This window comes from Miniopterus schreibersii, assembly GCF_964146895.1.
Source record: "Miniopterus schreibersii genome assembly, chromosome: 11".
Classification (NCBI taxonomy): Eukaryota; Metazoa; Chordata; class Mammalia; order Chiroptera; family Miniopteridae; genus Miniopterus; species Miniopterus schreibersii.
This window is the reverse complement of record NC_138111.1, coordinates 31,170,800-31,196,101: the sequence shown is the minus strand read 5'-3', so window position 1 is coordinate 31,196,101 and position 25,302 is coordinate 31,170,800. Positions and strand designations below refer to the sequence as shown.

The 25,302-nt window shown below is 35.3% G+C and overlaps 1 protein-coding gene across 3 annotated transcripts in view; it reads right to left on the bottom strand.

Annotated features, from left to right (window-relative positions):
* Positions 1-3,944: 3,944 nt before the first annotated feature.
* GKAP1 (G kinase anchoring protein 1) overlaps positions 3,945-25,302 on the bottom strand; it is a 48,272-nt gene continuing 26,914 nt past the window's right edge. The window contains exons 8-13 of one of the 3 annotated variants that reach the window (XM_081152545.1): positions 20,298-20,450; positions 12,383-12,484; positions 10,679-10,742; positions 7,330-7,400; positions 6,451-6,528; positions 3,945-4,272 (exon numbers count right to left, since the gene is read on the bottom strand). In XM_081152545.1, the coding sequence (XP_081008671.1) occupies positions 4,225-4,272; positions 6,451-6,528; positions 7,330-7,400; positions 10,679-10,742; positions 12,383-12,484; positions 20,298-20,450 (516 nt within the window). In that variant the 3' untranslated portion in view covers positions 3,945-4,224. Of the gene's footprint in view, positions 4,273-6,450; positions 6,529-7,329; positions 7,401-10,678; positions 10,743-12,382; positions 12,485-20,293; positions 20,451-25,302 lie in introns of all 3 variants that reach the window. The other 2 variants (XM_081152546.1, XM_081152547.1) reach the window with 2 other exon arrangements.

The following is a 25,302-nucleotide window of genomic DNA, read 5'->3' as shown; positions in this document are numbered from 1 at the left end:
TCTCCCCTGCCTCCCGAGGTTCAAGATGTTCCTTCCCCTAGTGCCAGACAGTTTACCCCTACCACCAAAAAAACAGTGTGTCCCATTCCAGTAGCTATAACTTCACCTTCCATTCATCCCTGATTCACACCTAGACCTTTTGTCCATAAGGATAAGGCACAAAAGTAATAAGGACATTTTTCTAAAACTTACGAAGACCCATTATGTCCCTCATTTGGACCACCATTGGCCGTTATAGGGGGACTAAGGGAGAAATGTACTCAACCATGTACTCAACATTATCCTTACGCACTAAGACCATGTCAGTCCAACAGGAGAATCCAAGCAGCTAAACCAGAATTAAGCTTAAATCGTAATGTACCAACCAGACCAACATGCATTTGTCATTAGAGGAAAGCAGCATCATGCCCAGGGTAGCTTTCTGGATTTTCAATATAGTTTTATAAACTTCCCCCACCCCATCTCCTCTTTATCATTACCTAGGAAGTGGCCAGGAGATGATTTCTTTCTGGAGACAGCCACATTCAGTGACGAAAATACCTAGTACTAAAGTGTATAAACAAGGAGCAGGTATGGGATATAAAGCAGAGAATCTTTGAGATGACTGTCGATTGTAGCACAAAAAGTCCTGAGTACCTTGGCCATTAGCCCATTGTTAAGTGGCTTTTGCAATAAAAGGTACACCACTGTCAGATTGAAAATGGTCCAGAAAGCCAAAAACATGACAGATTAGTTTAAGGGGCACAAGACTGTGGCTACAGACAGTTGATTGGACTAGACCAGGAACACCAAGGGTGACAAAGTGTCAACAATGATGAGACACCACCAATACCTGAGAGAGGGTCAAAAGTCCAATGTAATCAATATGCCAGGAGTGGGTGGGGGCCACACTCACGCAGTGTGGCCTCATTCCCTGAGACAGATGCATCATCTTTTGTCAGGAGTCCAAGTCTGGCAATCAGTAGTAGCCTTTGATACTCTGCCCACTCTGTGATGATGGGTGTGGATCACGTCCAGTACAATGATGGAAAGAAGCAGCAATGGTGGCAATCAGGGCAGCACAAAGCTCTGTCAGCAACTGACTTCAGTCAGTTTCATCGGAATGGCCCCTACCATGGACGTCTACATGAGAGACCCAAGTGGTTGGGTCAGCAGTTGTGATTTTGTTTGTATACTTCATGTCCCCAGAGAGGAGGTGTTTTCAATCTGCCAGTCTATAGTTTTCCAAGTGCAGACTGAAGAGCTAGGCCACTGGCAACAGCCCACAGTCAGTACAAATATAACAAAGTTCATCAAGAGGACTATTGGTCAGAGATAAGAGAGTGGCCTTGAATTCTGCCCAGAATGTAGTGACCATGTCCACTTTTGGTCCTACATGTTAATACCCAAGTTGAACAGCCACAGCAGATCCGAGGCCTCCTAATGGGTTTTAGTGTAGCTAAACCATCAGTGAATCAGGCCCAAGCATTTAGGGGAAATCCTGAATTGAGAGCTCCATTGAGTCAGCAGCTTTGCTTCATACAGAAAAGTCAGAGGGAGGAGAAGGCAAATGATAAGGTTTCTCCCAGGGAGATAGCTTCCGCTTTTCATATAAAGCCCGGATGCCACTGGGCCAGAACATCATTTTTGAATATATCATTTCCATTTGATGACCAAGGCTTATTTAGCCCTTCCACCGTGGTAGTCATTCAGTCCAAATTGACCCACCCCCCAAATGGCAGTATTAGGCTGAGTCACGAGGCCCTTATCAGTCAGGCATTCAGTTTCAACAAAGAGCTCAATAGCAAGCTAATAAATAGCTTTTTTGTGTGTTTTTTTAAATGGAGTACTTGGGAAATAGGTTTTCTTTTTCATTTCTTTTTTATTGATGAAAGGGAGAGAGAGAAACATCCATTTGTTGTTCCACTAATTTATGCATTCATTGGTTGATTCTTGTATGTGCTGACCAGAGATCGAATTCTCAATCTTAGTGTATGCAGATGATGTTCTAACCAACTGAGCTACCCAGCCAGGACAACTAATAGCTGCTTTTCAAATGGGGTGTATGTGGTAGCTGTGTTAGGGAGGCTATGAGTTCAAAACCCCAAGGGGCACCTCGGGATGGAGGCTGCCTCCTCTCATCAAAGACTCCAGTTGGCAAAATTATCAGTTCTACAGACTTGTAGCTCAAACTATAGAGCCTCAGAATCACTAGCACTTCTCTGCTTGCAACTCTTTTCAATCAAGAGAACCTCCTCTGGCACTTAGGGAATGAGGAAACACAGGTACACATCAATTTCTACTACACATTCAGACATAAAAGTAATGAAGATGGAATTGGCCTGGAGGACCGCACCCAGAAGGTCACTTTAGCATTCCTTTTCCAGGTGAATCCTTCCTGAGCCCCATTTGCTGCATTCCCGGTGCCAGTTCCCCCATGAGGCTGGGAGAATGGTGATGGGCTCCTGTATCCAGCAGAGCCATACAAGTTTGAGTTCCTCTCCACCCCAAAGTTCCTCCGAATACTTGCCAGACGGACCTTTGGTTCCCCTTGGTGACAGGGAAAGCTTGACCCCTCTCCTAATCATCTTTCCCTTAAAGCAGCTGAAGCTGGGGTAGAGGAGAAGAGAGGGATCAAGAGGCAGGAAGGAGTGTATGTGCCAGAAGCAAGGTGCAATGACTTTGTTTTAAGCAGTGCAGTGGCTGCCCACAGCTTCGTCAAACTTCCAATGTTTCCAGTCTACCCAAAGCTCTGTATTAGGCAGAAAAGACATCATCCGCTCACACTATTTCTCCCTTTGTAACTGTGGCAGCCACAGCCACATTTTCCAGTTGTGGCTGGAGTCTGTCCTTTGGCTGATGACCTTTGAGGAGTCCACCATAATCTGGGTTTTACTGCCCCCTTATCAAAATAATCGCTCTTAAATTCAACATAAGTGCTAGGGGGAGTTTTCCATGATGGCAGGGCTGATTTCCAGAAGTTATCTAGATTCCTTTGGGTCTGTTTTTCATTCTTCAGTGGGTTACCTCATTAGCACTGTAAACCCAACCTGGGGCAATAAGAGCCTTAATACTAATCTAAATACCTCATTTATGGTTTCTGCAGAAATTAGTCTGTCTAAGAAAAATCTATAAAGGGCCAAAGTTCCTTGTAGCAGTTTTCACTGTAAAAAACAAAAAAACTCTTGAGACCTTTTACTGTCATCTCTGGATGAATGTAAGATTAGCATGACAGACTGAGGGAAGAGCTGAGCTGAAGGACAGCCTAGCTGTTGCCATTCTTAATGCTTATATGCTCACTCCTTCATATCTCAAGCCAACCAGCAACAGTCTACAAATCTGCCTGGTTTCTGCCCATAGCAGTTGGGAATTTCCCTTTCATGTTTAATGTAATGCCTGTTTCTGTCACTGTTGTTACATTGGCATGAACCTGAGGCTGATCTAATATCAGCCTCTACTTGCCCTACTTGCAAGCTAAGTTGCCACAATTTTGTGGATGTGGATAGAGAAGACACAAGTCTCCTAGTCAAGGACAAAGGACTCTGTTACTTACATCAATAAAAGATTATCAGCATTGTCATGCACCATTTCCCCAAGGTCCAGTTCCCAAAGAGCAATGCAAAGAGGAAAAGTGTCATCTGTACATGTAGTAGATTCTAAGAGAGGAGTTCTGAGCTTAGAGAGCCTCAATCTTTTATAATAGGCACTACACCTATTATATCAACCATCTTGTATGTCCCATAGGTTTAGCATGCAGAAAGTGCTAAGTAAATATTCACTGAACCTCAATGTTTTATAATAGGCACTACACCTATTATATCAACCATCTTGTATGTCCCATAGGTTTAGCATGCAGAAAGTGCTAAGTAAATATTCACTGAACTTAAATAATCCAATTAATTGGTTATGCTATAGGCAAAAATAAAATGTTCACATTGTTTCTGAAACTTAAAACATCAAACGTATTAATGGAAGAGTAAATTAATTTTATTGACTGATGAAAAACTAAAGTGATAAGAAGTACGGATAGTAAACAATAATCATTGTGTTCTGCTGGAATTCTGTTTTTCTTCTTTTCACTTTAAGCCAAAAGGACAAAAAAGTATAGACTGTAGTAAGCTAATTGTTTTAAGTATTTCTTCAACAAAAACTGCATAGCTTAGCAGTTGTACAGCATTAAATATATACATTTTTGCAAAACCCTGAAAGTTTTAATTTTTGTGTTGACCTCAAAGGCTAATGGAATCACCTACACTGGTCGAATTCAGAGTTTCTTTTCCCTTTTCTGCCACCCTGTAAAGAAAAATAGGGCAAATTATTTAGGAAACACCATTTTGGGGACACTCTCATTTTAAGAATATATGAAACCAAAGGCATTTTTGTGTATGAGAAGGAAGCAATTTCTTTTTTGCGTTTGTTGCATATTTGAATATGCATATACTAAATTATTTTTACAGGGTTATTTTTACAAATCGTTAAAGTAGTTGTAGAAAACAGTTACATCTATTTGAACTAGTCTAGACTTAGTAAGATCACCAATATGTTATCTTTTTAGAGCTCTTTTAGACTGTCCCAGATTGTTTTTAAAATAAAAACTTTGATCAATACTAACACAATTTATTCCATATAATCCCTTTTGGGTAATTCAATTTCTAATGCAAGTTCTGTCTAGTCTTCCTCTTATCAGACAGCATTAGAAGTCTGATTTTGTTCATCACTGGTTTGAAAAGTAGATTATACTTTTCTTATTGCTCAGTGACATATATACATCTGTATTTAATCTGTCCAACTGAAACTCCATCTATGGTACTTGACTTGGGCCAAGAAAAGAGAGAAGCAACTTGACAAGTATTTTACATTAATTTAAACATAACATTTTATGCATTATAATTTTAAAAGTAAATATTAATTGTAGAAATATGGAAAGTACAAGGTACAAAGAAGAAAATTAAAATCATCCATAACTACCTCCATTTTAATCATAAATAATGATTTGATGTGTTTGTCTTACAACAATAGTATAGTTTTTCTCTCTGTTTTTATAAACTAAGGCAATGGTACTCAAATTCAGTTGATCATTACAACCACCTGAGTAATATTTTTCAAATTTGGATGTCTAGACTTTGTCCTAGACCTATTTATTCACAATTACCAGGAGTGGGACAAACTATAATTCAAAAAGCTCTAAAGTGATTCTGATGATCAGCCAAGTCTGGGAACTACCTGTCTGTGAAAAGCGCATTTCTAAAAATGGTGGTTATATCAGGGGCACGTGAAACCCAGGCCCACTTAATAATAGTGGCTAGCTTCTCTTTGTTTTGTTTTTTTTTCCCATCTTTTTTCTGCCTATAACTTTCCTCTATGTCAACCTTCATTTTTAAAAAGTCAAGTATAAGAACCCTGTTATTCATTCCTGACCAAATAAAAGTTCTGCAAGGATTCATTCAGAGAAAATAAGTATAAAGAGGTTATGTGGGACCTGAGATGTATAATGAAATGTATTAAAAAATAATTTCCTGATAGAAATATAAAAATAAATTTATCAAAAATTTTTCTATAAGGTAGATCCCAACTACACATAAGTATCAATCTTATACAGCTTAAAATTCTTACCTTGCTTCTCAACAAGATTTTTTTTAAAACACAAAAAATTCAAGAATCATTTTCAAAGCCTCCCAGACAAATTCTCATTCCCGGATTGATGAGATGTCAAAGCTGGGGCTAAACAACTTTTATGTTCTCTAGGCCACCAGTGGCTTTCAAACTATTTTGACAGTGACCCCACATTAATATGTTTTTATATCATGACTTAGACACACATACATACATACATACAAATACATGTGTGTATTTATATATACTTATAGATACACATATACTGAAACAGCACTGATATTTTTAACTGCTTCGTCCAGAATAAAATGCTGAATGTCAGTTTGTGAGTGCGGAAGAAATGACACAATTAGAAAAATCACTATTTTGCAACCACCAAAAGTAACTGCTACAAATATCAATGGATGCTAAAACACTGGGTAAATAGAAAAGGATAGTCACACAATCTCAAAGTATCACTCAACATATCATTTATTAATTTCCAAACTGGAAAATATACCTTTACAATGAAGACATCCAAAAGATATCGCTGTACCCAAGTGATTAAACGTATTATATAATGGGACAAATGTCATTATGTACCTTCCCTTGATATGAGTCAATGGCATGTATGCGACATCATATATAGTACCAAGAATTTTTCTGAAATACTTTAGAGATATCCAATATCTAGATGCATATACCAATATCTAGAATAACCTTAACATTTTCTAAAATGTAAATTATATAACAAAATCATTAATATTTCTGGTGAATAAATTTTGGCCTAAGAACAAAATAATGCAGTTATTCTCACATAATATCTATTCCAAATGTATTATTTGTGATGAAAACATTTCCAAAATTATAAAAGCATACCTGATATTTGGCTAATTCTGCTTGTAATACTTTCACTTTAGATCTTTCTTGTTCTAACGCAGCATGAAGTGAAGACACCTATAACCAAATATTCAATTTTTAAAGACTTTTTTTGAAATACTCTTTTTTTTTAGTTCTGTGTAAACATATATATATTTTTTTACATTCAATATTATTTTGTATTAATTTCAGGTGTGTACAACATAGTGGTTAGACAACCATATACTTTACAAAGTGTTCCCCTCAATATTTCCAGTACCTGCTACCTGGCACCATACATACAATAACCTTAATTCTTAACACTTATTCATAATGATGATTTTTGACTACTGGATAAATGAGCATCAGAGGAGAACCCCTCCTCACCACCCCAATTTCAATTAGGCACTTTACTTAGCTATATATTAGAGTAGACAGGACAAGCTCACTGATCTAAGACCACAGAATAATGATGGGAAGTGCAGAAAATCAAGTCCAAGAGTAGGGTAAGTTCTAGCTGCCCTTTCTATTTCTATCTCTATAGTCATAGTCCACATCAACTAAAATACAACCTTATCTTCCCCTATTCTTCAGAACATACCTATCTCCCTTACACAGTAAATAGTATCTTCACTTATTTGCTATTACATATAGTAATAATTAAATATAATTTATATCACTTTCTTTTTTATTGAATTTATTGGGGTAACATTGGTTAATAAAATTATATGTTTCAGGTGTACAGTTCTATAATACATCATCTGTATATTTGTATTGTGTGTTCACCAATTCATATCATTTTCTTGCAGTGTTGATGGACTATATTTTTGTTTAGTCAAGTTTCATAATTCAAGACTAAAGAATGGCCTACGCATACCAGTCTTATACAGTTTTTCTTACCTGTATAGTCAGTTCATTCTTGATACTTTGTGATTCATCAACTTGCAGAAGTATTTCTGCTTTATCTTTCACTGACAAAAAAGGAGAAAGAATAGGATAATATTTTCAATCACTCAAATACTTTAACAGTACTTTAGTGAACCAAGATAGCAATGCAGTCAGGCAACAATTAATTGTCCTCCTACTTAATGAATATATTTCTTGACCCTATATAGCTCTTATTTTTCATTAGGAAATTCTAATCATTTATTATCATATTAATGGAAATTTTACATTTTCTGTAGCATTAAAATATTAATTGTACAGCTATGATGAAAGAGTAAGTTTTTCCATCTACAGTAAAAAGGACAAGGACACAAGAAAATACATTTCACACAGGGAGAAAACTTTAAATACTTGACTAATCTTTAAGATTAAAAAATGTAGAGGGCTTCTGTTTGTTTTGTTTTAAAAACTGACAGGGTGACCATATAGACCTAGAGAAATTATTTACATCTATATGTTTCATACCAATAAAGCACTATCAAATAAACCTAGCTCGCAACTGGTCATATAACCTCTGTGATCTCTCAGAACTATTTGTCTAAAGGTTTTTTCTCTCTTTGGGGAAGAAAGAGATCTGTATTTTGGCCCCCTAAGTTTCCTAAGCATTAAAAATCTCCATATGGCTGACAAATTCCATGGTAATGGCTATTGAATGAAAAACTAACTCCTCAACTTTAAAAACAAGCTAAGAAGAAAAAGAAAACTAAGATTGAAGAAGTAAAACTATAATAAAATTAGTAAAGGGAGAAATGTTTTAAGTATTTTTGAGTACTGGTGTCACCATAGCTCTACCAATATGACACTGTAAATCAAATTTAGTTTTCATAGTTTAATATAATATGCAATAAGGTATAACAACGTATCTAGAAACAAATAAGTCTCTCAAGAATCAACCTGGGAACTTTTATGAATTATACTTTCTATTCCTCCATCTCCAGAACTAAACACACATACTAAGAACTAGTGATTTTTAATAATTATATAGTATTTTAATTAGTCACTTCTCCTATGTTTGTTTCAATGACACTGATATATTAGGAACAATTTAAACACAATAGGAATTTTGCATTTGCTTAAGCTCAATTTTATGAACACAGCAATCTGCACCCAGACACGCTATTCAAATATCTACCACCTATCTCAGTTCACTGTGTTAAGAACCAGACCAACTGTCAAGTTTTCCATATCTAACCAGTAACGCACAAGTTATAACCCTCTGAAGCCTACTTCTACAAGCAAACTAGGTTGTGTTTAACCATTTTAAACATGTATAAAACTGTTAGACTGTTTTTATTAGATTCCCATATTTTTTTAATGTGTCACTGATGAAGTTTTTTGAGTGTTGTATGCTTCAAACCCCATTTCCCCCATAGACGTTATGGTTTTAACTGTGATTCTGCAAAGATTGGTGATTTTTAGGAGCACATGTTGCATTATAACAGAACTGACTGTATTTACATTTATTATATTATAAATGCCAGAGTATATATACTCTAATATACTGTATTTTTCATGTAATGGTCCTATATCAAATTCTTCTAGTTGGATTATTTATAGTATGGACACTGATTTTTATTTACTAGTAGCCAATTTTAATCCATTATTGAGAGTAAGCTTTTATCAGTTAATTTTCTCACTTTTTACAATGTTTCCTTAACTAAGGTGTATTTCTTTTACATATTTAAAAATCATACATCCAATTATACCCTTAATTTATTCTATGAGAAACATACCTTGTAAACAATTATTTTCATAATTTTATTCATTAAATGATCCACATGAGCTCAGTAACGTGAACAGATCTAAATGAATCTCAGGATGTTGGTTTCTAATTGTCCAAATAATGCCTTTCCCCATTATACTTTAACTTCTATTTCATCATAGTTAAGCTGTATAATAAATTATAGTTATATCATAAAAAATAGAAAAGTTAAAAAATAAGCCTGAATCTACTTCAAGACTATATATTCTGTTCAACTGGACAAGATTTCTGGTTTTTACTCATATTGTTTTGATAACTGTTATTTAATAATATAGTTTAAATTTTGGTTGGACAATTCTCCCAGTATCTTCATATTTGAAACAAATTTTTTGGTCTTATTTATTCTTCAAGGTGAGTTTCACAATTTCTTAAGTGCTATACAGTACTCACAGGAGCTATATTTGGTATTTCATTAATATTAACAGGGAAAATTGTTTATTAGACTTAATTTTGTCCAGAAGATTTTCTCATTTATTCATGTCTTTCTCTATGTCTCTTTTATGGTTAATAATTTTCTTGGCATAGACTTTATATTAAAAATTAATATACATTTTCTTTTCTGTCATGAATGGAAAATTTTCATAGAATTTTCAAGGGAAATGTCATCAGGTAAACAATCAAGAAAGCAACTAATTTGTGAGGATTTTCATAAAACATCAACTTTCCTAGTCTTATTTTAATCTCTAATCAGTTTTTTGTTTTTGTTTTAATATATCTTTGTTGATTTCAGAGAGAGGGAGGAAGAAGGAGAGAGAGAAACATCAATGATGCGAGAGTCACTGATCGGCTTCCTCCTGCATGCCCCCTACTGGGGATCAAGCCCGAAACCCAGCATGTGTCCTGACCAGGAATCGAACCTCGATCTCCTGGATCCTAGGTGGATGCTCAACCGCTGAGTCATACCCAGCCAGGCTCTCTAATCAGTTGTGTGTTTTTTTGTTTGTTGTTTTGGTGAATAAACAATGTCTTTTTTTTTTTTTTTTTTTAAATATTACAAATGTCCCTTTTTCTCCCCAATGACCCATTCCACCCCGTCGCATCCCCCTCCCCGGTCCCTCTCCCCACCATTTTCCGTGTCCTTGGGTTGTGTATATATGCATATAAATTCTTTGGTTACTCTCTCTAATCAGTTTTGATTGATTTCCTTGGCTTCCTGCTTCTGACCTATTGCTGAGAGTTTAGAGTGGCAGCAAGAGTATGAAGAGTGGGAGGTTATGGAGAAGGAAAGTCTAAAATGATGATAGGTCTTCTCATCTAATAACTAAAAAGCAGACTCTTAAGCAAATGTTATTCTTGTTTTCCTGATAAATGTAGTCTAACAATTTATAAAAATTGAAATTTCAAGATTTCTCTTACATGAATAATTTTAATACCTAAGGTACTGTAAGAGTGACTTGTAGTAACAAAATTATCAGCAACAATCCAGTTTGTATCACTTTGGGAAACCTTTTTATTTTGTTGAGTTAATAAATCACGTATCTTGAAAAATTATCTTAAAATATTTTTAAGATGTTTAATTCTAAAACCACAAAAATCACTTACTTTCACCTTCCTGAAGCATTTTCAATAACTGTGCATTTCTTGCCTTTACTTCTTTATACTTTGCCTAATAGTCAAAGAAAAAAAGATTTCATTTTTTAAAGTAAATGATAAAATTAATGATTTACTATTGATTTATAGAGCTGTGAGTTCTCAACTTTCTCAAAGACATAGTTACTTTTGAAAGAAACAGGATGAAGGAAAATGTATTTAGAACTGTCTACTACTTATATTAAATCCCTGGTGATTGAAAAATAAAAGAGAGGGATAAAAGTGGAGAAAACTCAGGATAACATTAAAAGATCCTGAAGTCTTTCTCTTTTCTTCCTCAAATGAAACCCTTAACATTTCAAAATAATTAGAAAAAAAATTATTCATAGCTCTGTACCAGGAGTATCCGGTACTATACTACAACTTTCTGTATCTGTTCTTTATCTGCCACTGTCCAATACGTGACTATTAACTACTGGAAAAGCACCTAGTGTGACTGAGAAAATACATTTTTAACTTTATTTAACTTAAACTTAGGTTATACTCATGTAATGGTTACTGAACTGTACAGCACAGTTGTGTCTTCTCAGTTAAGACTAAATTTACTAATCTCTTGTTATTTTACTAACTAAATGTTAAAGTAATTTTTGTCTGATACAAATTAGTAATTTACTGAAATATCTTTTGATTCTTTTTCAATTTTTTTTCTCAAATGGCTTAGCTGCTTTTCATACTACATAAATGATACGATTATACATTTATGAAAAGAGGAACTGTGTTTCCATGTTAACCTCCATATTCTGGAGAATTTTCTCCCTACACACCACCTTTACTCAACATATAACACACTCGGAATTACTTATAAATACTTAATACATTAGAAAAAACAATACATTTAATACATTATAAAAAAACAAGAAATCAGAAACAGATCAGTATAAGAAACTTGTCATTTCTTCTCTCATCATGTACACAGATAGGTACAGAAGTTACCAGATTCAAAAGTCTTTCTCATAAAACAAATTTAATATATTTTAAATCAAGTCCAATAAATACAGATTTACTAAATTTTCTGCCCAGTAATTTGCTGATGATAAATCTGAGTAATACTGCAGTTAATACAATGAACAGAAGTAAGCAACACAGTAAATATAAAGGAAGTAGGAATTCTGAGCAGCTTAGAAATGAACAAGGGAGACAGGTCAGATGGAAAAATAAAAATATGAAGAAAAAAACTTATTCAGTCAACTACAGCTCTATTCACTATGAAATTCTGACACATGCTAAAACTTGGATGAACCTTGAAACATGCTAAGTGAAATAAGCCAGACACAATAGAACAAATATTGTATGATTCCACTTATATGAAGTACTCAGGAGAAGCAAAATCATAAAGACTAGAGGTTACCACAGGCTGCAAGGGAAGAGGAAATAGGGAACTGTTTAATGGGTGCAGAGTTTGTTTGGAATAATGAAAAAGTTTTGGAAACAGTGGTGATGACTACACAACATTACGAAGGTACTTAATGCTACTGAATTGTACGCTTAAAAATAGTTAAAATGGCTAATTGTTATATATATCTTACAATAAAAAGAAACTATATTATCATTTCACTTTTATAACATTAATGAGTTTAAAAACCAAAACAGCAGAAACATTATTTCAATCAAACAATAAACATACTTATATATAATAAAAACAGTAAATAAACAAACCTCCCACTGAGTGATCACATTTTTTAGCTTCTGGATTTCAGCATCTTTCCTTTCAAGTTCCAACTTGAGTCTTTCAATTCTTCCATCTTTCAGAACTACTTCCTGAAAAGAGAAAAACACTGTTTTAGAACTAAGACAGCCTGCTAATTCTGGTTTACAGTATTTCATTGTGAAAAATTTAAGAGAAAAAAAATCCTAATTTTCTCTATTTTTTTGTTTTCTTCAATGACCTTCAACTGTTGACTGTATTTCCACTGCTACTCAATGATATAATTCTAATTATGTAAAATGCAAGCAAATAAGATATTTATGATTAATCTCAAACTACAAACATACCCTAGAATATCAAGACTTTGAAATGATGTCTATGAATAAACATATTAAACGTGCTCTGTGACAAGTTATTAGTCTATCTTTAGCACCCAAAAGAATTGAAAGCTTATGAGAAAAAATAAGTAAATAATAAAAACAAAAATAAATAGCTTTTCTCTGTATCAGCAATTAACGGTAGAAGATATAAGTAGAAAAACCATTTTCTCCCAAAAGCAATAAAAATATCTCCCAGAATAAAATTCAGAAATGTTCAGGATCCATAAAGAAAATTACAAAATACTGAAAAGGACATAGAACAAAGTATGTCTGTAGATAGGAAGACTAAATATTACTAAATATACTACTTTGTAAATTCAATACAATTTCTATTAAAATTCCAGTAGCATTTTGTACTTTGGAACTTTAGCAAGACAGTCAAAACCACTTCATCTGGGAGAATACAGATTGGAATCAAATATAGTTAATGCAACGAACGGAATTTTGTCTAACAAATAAGTGTATACAGTACAGCAAAAATAAAATTACATGGTCATGGCACCTAGGTTAACAGAGCAATGTAACAGAAAATAAAGTCCATAAAGAGACTTACGACATAAGAATTTATTGTAATATAAATATAGTTAGTATTTTAAAGTGAGAAAAGGCTGAATTACAGAAGAATAGTAGGTTATGGGACAAATGGCTAACTGGGAAAATAAATCCCTTCATCTTGCACCATATAACAAAATAAACTCAAATGCAAAAAATATCAACCCAAAGTCGTACTTTTGATAACAGTATAAATTGATTCTACTTATCTAATGAATATGTGGAAACATTAACTTATTCTAAAAATATTCACTGATTACCTAACTGCTGCTGGGTGCTGGGTATACAATAGTGAACAAAACTGAAAAGATTGCCCTGGTGGGACTTGTCTGGTGGAGGCGGCAGACATAACATAAAGAAATGCTACAAGCCCTGGCAGGGTGGCTTGGTTGGCTGTAGCATCATCCCATACACCAAAAGGTTGCAGGTTTGATTCCCCCTCAGGGCACTTACCTAGGCTGCAGGTGATGCCCAGTAGGGGCAAGTATAGAAGCCAACCGACTGATGTTTCTCTTTCACGTCAATGTTTCTTTCTCTCTCCCCACCCCCACCCCCACCTCTAAAATCAATAAACATATCCTCAGGTGGGAATGGATGGAAAAATAAAATAAAATGAAGAAGTGAAGTGAAATAATAAAATAAAATAATAAGTGAAAATGAAATGAAATGAAATGAAATGAAATGAAATGAAATGAAATGAAATGAAATGAAATGAAATGAAATGAAATGAAATGAAATGAAATGAAATGAAATGAAATGAAATGAAATGAAATGAAATGAAATGAAATGAAATGGAGGAGGTAAGAGATTTCCAGGTAGAACAATATGTTTTAAAGCCCTGAGGTAGAAAAGAGCCTACAGAATTTGAAGGAAAAAGAGGCCAGTGTGGTTAGAACTTAGTGAGAGAAGATAGTACAGGATGATTTTGGAAAAGCAGGTAGAGGCCTGATCTTGGAGGGCCTTGTAGGCAATAAGGATGGTCTGCACATTATTCTGAGTAAAAGAGAAAGCAGTGAAGGGTTTTAAGCAGGACTATAAGATTTATGTTAGATTTATGGTTTTAAAGGATGACTGCAGAAAATGGATTAGAGTGGGATAAGACAGGTGGAAAGACCCTTTAACTGCTACTGCAAGTCCAGGTCAGAGAAGATTATGCCTTTGATTAGGGTGGAAGCAGTTTAAATGGAAAGAAGTGTACCATGTAAGAAATTATTTAAAAGTGTAATCAAGAGCATTTAACGAGAAGCTGAATATGGCAGGTGAGAAAGATGTACACTTCCAGTTTCCAGTTTAAGGGATAAGGTGGGTGGACCAAAATTAACAATATACATACTATTAGCCCCAGGAATCTCACTTCTAGGAATTTATCTTAAAGGTGAGGGGAAAAGTGTCTATCAGTGTTCACTATGATTATTACAAGAAATTGGACATCAATTTAAATGCCCAACTATAGGATATAAGCTAAATATATGGTAAATTTATAAAACTATAAACTCTTCAAATCACTAAAAATTATAATATAAACTATAAAATACATTAACATGATCCCAAAATTGTAAAGCTACATGCCAAGGAAAAATGCAGGGAGGACATAAAACAAAATTTTAATAATTCTCTTAGGACATGATGTTATGAAAGATTTTCACTTCATTTAAAAACTCTTTTATCGCCCAGCCGGGCATGGCTCAGTGGTTGAGCAGTGACCTAGGATCCAGAAGACTGAGGTTCGATTCCTGGTCAGGGCACATGCCCAGGTTGCAGGCTCGATCCCCAGCAGGGGTTGTGCAGGAGGCAGACCAGCAATGACTCTCATCATTGATGTTTCTCTCTCTCCCCCTTTCCCTTCCTCTCTCTGAAATCAATAAAGATATACTTAAAAAAACTCTTTTATCAAAATTGCTTTATGCTGAGTATATAATCATTTAATAATATAAAATACTATTTTTATTTTGAAAAATGAGACCACGTAAGTATTAAAATAGTATTTAGATGAATATGAATACCTATTGTTTTTAAGTAGGAAAGCCCTTCTGAACATGATACAAAGGGAGAAAACTAAAAGGGAAAGATAGATTTAACTTGATGAAAAATCTCTAAAAATACTATAACAAAATTAAAAGATAAATGAATATCTGGAAATAATAAGTCACAATCCATGACAGGCATATGAGCAAAAATCATGAAAAATTGTACAATCTCAATAGTGAGCAAAAATTATTATATCAAACTGGTATATATTAAAATTTTTTCTCAGTGTAGGTAAGTGAAAACAATTTAGTTATCAAAATTGAATTATTTAATGTTCAATTGAATTATTTAATGTTCACTATTACTTAGTGACCTGAAATGCTCACCATCTGCATTTAACTAGAAACTGGTCCATATTAGTTTCTACATTACTGGGGGGCAAAAGAACATATCCATAGAAAATTAGGACCACAACAAAATATACACAGAAACAAATTTCATGAAATATGAATAAATACTCTTGACATTTTTTGTTTTGCAAATGCTGGTAGCAATCTACTAAACTGATTTCAAAACCTGTTAAATGAATTGAGACTCTCAGCTTGAAAAGCACAGCATGAGGACCTTAAACGGCAGGTCAAGGACGCTGTAAGTCCTCACTTAAGGTAACGAACAGGTTCTGGAACTTTGAGTGAAATGATGTATAACAAAACCAATTAAGTTCCTATAGCATCATGTCAATGTTAAAATGAAATAACACTGAATTAAACCACGTTATTGAAAGACTTGCTGCTGTACTTGATTCAACAGATTTTGAAGTTTAAGGACATGGAAAAGAAGGTAGATTTGAAAAATATTTCAAAGATTAAAAATTCCCAAACCTTGAAAAACAAGAAAGTGAAAAAGGAGGCTTAGAGTCTGGATAGCTAGATAAAATGATAAAACCAAAACCAGAAATGACGGAAGTCAAGCCAAACACTTGGTTTGGAGAGTAGATGATAAGACAAGTTTGCACGCAGTGAGTATAAGGTATCCACAGAATAAAACGGTGAAATATGCCATAAGGGCAATTACTAAAACAGAGACCTGAAGGCCATAAAGTGAATGGGATCAGGAGTGGATGATCTACCCAGTACCAGTGAAGCTGTGGAGAAAACATCCTGCCGATAGAAGACAATGTTGATACACATCAAGAGCAACACAGATGTTTATATCTTTTGACTCATTTACTATTTTTAAGAATATATTCCTGCCCGGCCGGGCGTGGCTCAGCGGTTGAGTGTCGACCTAGGATCCAGGCGATTGGGGTTCGATTCCCAGTCAGAGCACATGCCCAGGTTGCAGGCCCGATCCCCAGTCAGGGGTGTGCAGGAGGCAGCCTATCATTGACTCTCTCATCATTGATGTTTCTATCTCTCTATCCCTTTCCTTTCCTCTCTCTGAAATCAATAAGGATATATTTAAAATAAATTTTAAAAAGAATTTATTCCAAGGAAATAACTCATCAAAGAATTAAATACATAAAGATATTCAATGAATATCAGGTAACCAACTCTAAACCACCTTAGTGTTCAATAAGAGGATATTGACCAAGCAAATTACAGCATGTTGATTTGACAGAATATAATGCATGCTTTACAAAAGGGCTATGAAACTATAGTACTTACTGTTACAATTATTTTTAAATACCTATATATGTGGCATTGTCCTAGAAAAGGAGTATTCAAAAGTGAAACCAAATGTTAAGAATGGCCAAATTAGGATTGAATTATTTTTTTCACCTTTAAAAATTCCTGGCATGTTAATTACTGTATAGTAAAAAAGGATTTTAACCTTGGCAAAAAGAGCTTTCTTTCACTGAGAAAGGAGTACAATGGGGAGAGGAAGGAGATTAAAAAAAAAAAAAGTATTTTTTTAAATGGCCTCAATCATTTTTCCCATTACACTCAATGACATAATATGAGAAAATCAATTTTTTAAATTATGAAATATTTCATATATGCAAAAGAAATATATATGAATGATACAAGTAAGGTAAAAAAAATATATAATACAATATACAGATCAGGAATCTGAACACTGAAAACAGTATGGACGGTCCTCAAAAAATTAAGAATAGAGTTACCATATGACCCAGGAACCTCTCTTCAAGGTAACTACCCAAAAAATATGAAAATATTTATTTGCAAAGATATATGCACCCCTATGTTCACTGCAGCATTATTCCCAGTGGCCAAGACATGGAAATAACTAAAGTGTCCTTCGACAGATGATTGGATAAAGAAGATGTGGTACCTACATACAATGGAACACCTCAGCCATAAGAAATAAAATACTGCCATTTACAGCAACGTGGATGGGTCTTGAGAATATCATGCTAAGTGAAATAAGTCAGACAGAAAAAGCCAAGAACCATATAATTTCACTGTATGTGGGATGTAAAACTGAAAGCAACAAATGAACATACAAGAAAAACAAAATCTCATAGGCGCAGACAACAGTATAGTGGTTACCAGAGGGAAGGGGGTAGGGGAGGTAGTAAAGGGTAAAAGGGGTCAAATATATGGTAACAGAACATTTGACTTTGTGTGATGGGCACAGATAATGCAATATACAGATCATGTATCACAGAAATGTGCACTTAAAACCTATATAATTTTATTAACCAATTATCACAACAAATTTAATGATATTATTCTCCTGTATGATCCTTCTATTTTAATTAAACTGGTTTATACTTCACTGTCTCAATACTATTACTCACGGCATCCCAGTTTCTTCTCCCTCCCCCTCTGCATGTTCAAATTCTACTGCCTAATTCAAAAGCTATTTTCTTCTAAGAAAGCCATCTCCAATCTCCATTCATGTGAATTACTATCATACTTTATCAGTATATCCTTTCTTTGGACTTACCGCTTTCTACCTTGTACAAAAATAATTATCTATTGAATGTGTACTGTGTACAACATACTCTGCTAAACCTTTAAAATCATAATTGCTAATTTTCCTAACAGTACATGAAAGATAGATAATTTCATCCAATGTAGCAGCTGCAGAAGCTATATCCTGTTACTAGATTTAATTTCAAAGACTTCCCTTTCTACCATCCTGCACTGTCCTATGGTTTTATTAGACCATTAATATTATTTAATCATTTAACTAAGCATATATACCCAAGTTTGTTCTACAAAGAGTTTAAGATGCCTATTTGTTTAAATATATTAATGTCATTCTTTCTATCCAAAAATTATCTGAAATGGCTTAAAAAATAAAAAGATATGGACCAAAAAGGGGAAAACCATAGTCAATAAAAAAGAAGAAAGCAAATATGCTAACCATAAATGTTACCACGGTTGCTTGGACTGTACATAAACTTTGACAGTCAAGGCAAGACAGGAAAACATTAAATCAGTGCCAGGAAAGAAGAAACTCACAAATACCTCAGGGCAGGCAAGGATTACCCACTAATGAGTTGAAAATAGATTTTTAGCCTGGCCGAGCATGGCTCAGCAGTTGAGCACTGACCTAGGATCCAGGAGATCAAGGTTCGATTCCCAGTCAGGGCACATGCCCGGGTTGCGTGCTCGATCCCCAATCAGGGGTATGCAGGAGGCAGCCGATCAATGACTCTCTCATCATTGATGTTTCTATCTCTCTCTCTCCCTCTCCCTTCCTCTCTCTCAAATCAATAAAGATTTTTTTTTTAAATAGATTTTCATGTGGAATTATGTTAGTGTTATTTATTAATTAATCTTATTGCTGCATTGGAGTAAACAGTTCTTAAGGGTCTGACTTCTTGGGTCCTATAAAACAATATAGTAGGTGTTTAATTTGTTGAACAATTCAATTTATCAGTCTTAGGAAACAAAGAGATAACATCCATTGAAGAGAATGACAAGGTGGGAAGCAGGCTTTTGGAATTTGGAATAGTCACTGTAGGAATTCGTGAATGACAAGCAAAATAGAGACTCATAGATAGAGAGCAGGCTGACAGCTGTGGGGGATGGTTAGGGGACTGGGTGGGGGGTGGAAGGATTGAGCGAAAAAGAAAAAATTCATAGACACAACAGTGTAGTGACTGCCAGGAGAGGAGGGTTGAGGGGAGGTGGAGGAGGGTATGGGGGGATAAATGGTGATGGACAGAGACTTCATTTGGGGTGGTGGACGCACAATACAGTGTAGATGTTTTGTGAAATTGTGCACCTGAAACTTGTATAATTTTGTTAAAAAGTGTAACCCCAATAAATTCAATAAAAAGGAAAAAAATTAAAATGTGAATACCATTCTTAGCTTGTGGGCCTTATAAAAACAGACTGCTAACCAGACTTGACTTGTGGGCCATAGTCTGCAACCCCTGGTCTACAGGATAAAATTCTAACTTATTTTCACATAAAAATACCTTTATAATCTAAATGCAATCTCTTTCTCTAGCCTTACTGTCACACACTCACTTAATTCTACTTCTTAGATGCAGAATTTTTCAGTTTCCTGAATATTCAGTCTATGGCCTTTCATAATTCTGGGATTTTGTTCTTACAATTCCCTTAGGCTTTCTCCAGTTCTCAGCTTATACAGTTACTTATTCATCATTCAAAGTCCATCCCAAATGTCACTTCTTTATGTACCTTTCACAATTTACCTGAGTGATGTTATCTTTTCTATTCAAAACCTCTTTATTGTTCATCTCTCTCTTAAAGCCTTCACCGTGCTGAATATTCTTTTTACAGGTCTACCTCCTCCAATCCCCACTACCCTGAGTGTCTAAGGAAAGGACAGTCTTACCCATCTTGGTATTCTTACTCCCCTCCACTGGAGCCTAATAATACCTAGCATCTAGCACATGCTCAAAAAATATTCATCAATGAAGTATTTCACACTTTTTAATATAAACATCTGCAACTAAAGACAAATCCTAAAGCTATGCCTTAATAGAATCATAATCGATTCCACTGCTTATGTTTTTTTAAAAGGAAAAATTATATTTTAGTTTTACTGTGATTTTAAGAGAATTTTCTATTTTACATGCCTGGTTGTGTTCATGAGCTGCGCAATTATCTGTTCCATTATATTCTGTAAGCTGTTCTCTTCTTTTTTCTCTAATAAGAATTTTATGAACATCATCTTCCAGTCTATTGAAGAATCCTCCATCATGTGATAAAGTTTGAGAAGAACTCAATTCCTGTTAAAAATGAATTGTGATTTACTATCATTCAACACAAAAGTGTATGCATTTAATAAGCCTAGTCAGCCACTAGAAGGAGAATGAAAGAAAAAGGTTAACTAAGAGACAATCAACCATCTAATTCTCCTCTCTCTCCAGAAGATAAATAGTAGAGACACATTTTGAAATGTTTTCTTCTTCATATTGAGTTGGGTATTGCTTGACTAAAAAAAAAAATTTTTATCCATATACCATACAATTCACCCATTTAATATGCACAATTCAATGGTTTTAAATATGCTCACAGAGTTGTGCAGCCATACCCACAATTAATTTTATAAGTTTCATCACCACAAAAAGAAACCCTGAATCTCTTAGCAGTCGTTCCCCATTTTCTCCTAATACCTCCCCCTCAGTATACTACTTTCTGTCTGTATAGATTTGTCTATTCTAGACATCTGATATAAATAAAATCATATAATATGTGGTCTTTTGTGATTGGCTTCTTTCACTTAGCAAAATGTTTTCAAGGTTCATCTATTATTATAGCATGTATCACTATTTCATTCCTATTGCCAAACAATATCCCATTGATGGATACACCACATTTTATTTCTCCATTCACTGGCTGATGAAAATTTGGGTTGTTTTCGTTTTTTGCTATTATGAATAATGCTGTTAATATTCAAGCACAAGTTTTTGTACAGACATGTTTTCAATTCTCTTAGGTATATGCCTTAAAGTAGAATTGCTGAGACATATGGTAACTCTATGTTTAATCTTTTTAGGATTTGCCACATAGTTTTTCAAAGCAGCCAGACTATTTTACAATCCCACACACAGTGTATGAGAATTCTAATTTCTACATAGTCTCACCAACACTTGTTATCTGTCTTTTTTTCAATCCTCACCTGAGGATATGGATTTTTATTAATTTTTAGAGAGAAAGGGAGGGGGAGAGAAACATGGATGTGAGAGAGAAGCATCAATTAGTTGCCTCCTGTACATGGTCTGACCAGGGATCAAACCCTCAACCTAGGAATGTGCCCTGACAGGGGAATTGAGCCCGTAACCTTTGGTATACAGGACAATACTCCAACCAAATGAACCACCCGGTTTGGGCTAATTTTTTTTTTCTTGATTTTAGAGAGGAAGGGAGAGAAACATCAATTTGTTGTTCCACTTATTTATGCATTCATTGGTTGATTCTTGTATGTGCCCTGACCAGGGATCAAATCTGCAACCTTGGCATATTAGGATGATGCTCTAATCAACTGAATTACTTGGCCACTGGAGTAGGTGTGGAGAGGTATTTCATTGTGATTTTGAGTTGCATTTCTCTGATGTATCATTTCATGTGCTTATTGGATATTTGCATATCTTTTTGGAAATATGTCTACTCAGATCCTTTGCCCACTTTTTAATTGGGTTACTTTTATTTTTGTGTTATAAGAGTTCTTTATATATTCTAGATACAAGTCTGTTATCAAATATATGGTTACCAAATATTTTCTCCCATTCTGTGGGTTCTCTTTTCACATTCTTGAAGGTGTCCTTTGTATCACAAAGTTTTTAATTTTGACAAAGTCCAATTTATACAAGAAACCACTGTACAACTCAAGGTCACAAAGATTTACTCTTATATTTTCTTCTAGAGCTTTAGTTTTAGCTTTTACATTTAGATCTGTAATCCGTTTTCAGTTCTTTTTTGTGCATGGTGTGAAGAAGGTGTCCAAATTCATTCTTTTTTTTTTTCTCTTTTATCAAATTTACTGGGTAACACTGATTAATAAAATTATACAGCTTTCAGGTGCACAATTCTACAGCACTGTATTGTGTGTTCACTACCCCAACAAATTCATTCTTTTTCATGTGGATATCTAGCATCATTGGTTCAGAAGATTATTTTTTCTCCACTGAATTCTTTTGGCACCCTTATTCAAAATCAACTGAACATAAATGTTAGGGTTTCTCTTCTGGGGTCTTAATTCTGTCAACTTTTATGGCTACCATTACTCCATTCAACACTGGCTTGATTACTGTAGCTTCGTAATGTTCAATCTTTTACAATACATTTAAAAATAATGTTACATAAATTATATACATCAGTGATAAGGAGATAAAATTTTATCACAATCTACTCAATTACATAAAATTACAAAATTTACATATTCTCCAAGAAAAGTATCATTGCCTCTCCACCTTCCTGTTTTGGAGTCAAGAGACTAAAGAAAATGTTCCTCTCACTCTCAATGGTTCCACCTATGTCCTAGATTCTTGACCTTTAATACTCCTAATTTTATCCATCTTAATTGAATTTGTGAGCAGATAACCCAACAGTTCAATGACTGTTCATCCTTTTCCCTTCACATTATATTAGAAAGTGTTTCAGAGGGAAAAAAATTATGTATCAGTGCTTAATATACAAATAACATTAAAAATTTTGTACAGCACTTTATATTTTGCAAAGAACTTACACAAACATCACTTTATTTGAATCTCATCAACATTATAAGAGGTTGAAAGAACAAGAATTATTTTCCCACAGTAATCATGGCTCAGGAAAGTTAAATAAATGAATCATTTATTTAATGATTCCCCATGAATCATTCTATTGCTAAGTGGTATAGATATAACTCTAGGTCTACTGTTCCAAAAAATAATTCCGGTACACTCCAATAAGATTTCATTTTAAGGCAGCATGCTTAGGAGATTCCAAGATGGTAGTGGATTGAGTGGAAGCTACACTGACACTCTCCCAGGACGAAGCTGGAATTACAACTAAAATATAGAAAAACCATCCTGAATAATCAACCGCAACTGAAGACTAGCTGGAGAGCACCCTTATAAGCCAGGAGGAAAAGTGGAGACTGCACAGAGACTAGTAGGAAGTACGGAGGTATGAGAGGGCTGGTTGGGCTCCCACAGGCAGCAGCTAAAGGTCTGGAGGGATATCTCAGCTGTGGGGGTTCCCACTGAGAACTCTGGGGCCTAAACCCCAAGTTGGGCTTCCCCACCTAGAGCACCAGACTTGAGAAAGGTGCCCATGTAACATATGGCTGTGAAAAGCAGCAGAATTTCTGTCTGCCAGGGAGAGACGGCTGGAAATGCAGGCACCCTTTCCTCTTAAAGAGTCAACTCACAAAGTTTCATGTGCAGCCACCTACCTTGGGCTCCAGTAGAGGGAGGGCAGAGTAGACTAAAGCTGTGTGAAGAGAATCCAGGGTGCTGGCAGGGGTAATAGAGCTCAGAGGGGAGCCATCTGGATCCCTGTGCTGAGTCATTCCCCCCAAACTGCAGAGGACATCTTTCTCAGGCAGACATTTACCTTCCAAGCAGCTTTTGCCTGGGGGGAAGCAAGTGCCTCACCCTTTGGAGTTTCTGCAGCCTTGAGGCTCCTTAAGAGACTGTTAACAATCAGCAGCCCCTCCCTGTGGAGTTTCCACAGTCTGAGGCTCATTAAGAGACTGAATAACAGCCTTTGGGTGCTTTGAGTCTTTGCCTGATTTGCTTCTGGACGCAGGGCTTGGAAAAGCAGACCTTGGTAAGCATCTTGTCCTGTCTAAACACACCCAGACCCAGCAGAGGGGAACACATGCTGTGGGGTACACAAAACTTCAAACAGGGTAATCAAGGCCATCACAAACAGCATCTGACGTTGGCCTGCACCAGAGACCATCCAAAAGACTGGGAGTCCTAGCAGATCTACCTAATACATACAAACAAATCCAAACAGGCAGACAAAATGGGGAGACAAAAAAACAAGCCCCAAATAAAAGAACAAAAGAATTCTCCAGAAGAAGAGATAAATGGAATGAAGATAAGCAACCTATCAGATACAGAGTTCAGAATGCTGATCATAAGGGATGCTCAACAGCATGAGAAAAGAAATTAAGAATGACATAGAAATAAAAAAAAAATTGGAAGGAATAAACAGCAAATTAGAGGAAGCTGAGGATCAGATCAGCGAATGAGAAGACAGGGTAGGAAAAAATCACTCAATCAGAGAACCAAAAAGAAAAAACAATTGAAAAACAAGAAGACAGTTTAAGGGAGCTGTGGGACAACATGAAATGTAACAATATTCGCATCATACGAGTAGCCAGAAGAGGTCAAAAGTAAGCAAGGGTTAGAGAACCTGTTAAAGAAATAATGGCAGAAAACTTCCCTAATCTGGTGAAGGAAAAAGTCAAACAAGTTCAGGAGGCACAGAGAGTCCCAAGCAAGAAGAACCCAAAGAGGCCCACACCCGGACACATCATAATTAAAATGCCAGAAATTCAAGACAAAGAAAGAGTCTTACAGACACCTAGAGAAAAGCAATCCGTTACCTACAAAGGAGCTCCCATAAGGCTGTCAGATGATTTCTCAGCAGAAACTCTACAGGCCAGAAGGGAATGGCGTTAAGTATTCAAAGTAATGCCAAACAAGGATCTGAAACCAAGAATACTCTATCCAGCAAGGCTATCATTCAAAACAGATGGTGAAATAAAGAGCTACCCAGGCAAAAAAAAGGCTAAGGGAATTTATCACCACCAAACCAGCATTGCAAGAAATATTAAAGGGACTGCTGCAATAAGAGGTTGAAACAGAACGAGAAACAAAGGCATAAATAAAAAAATACCATACGATCTCACTTATACTTGGAATCTAATGAACAAAATAAACTGATGAACAAAATAGGTCCAGAGATATGGATGCATGGAACAGACTGACAGATCTCAGAGGTAAGGGGCGTGGGGGTGGGAGGTGTCGGGAAGAGATTAATCAGAGAAATTATATGCATATATACATAACCCATGGACACAGACAATAGTGCGGTGAAGGCCTGGGGTTGAATGGGGGCTGGGTGGAGGGAGGCAAAGGCAGG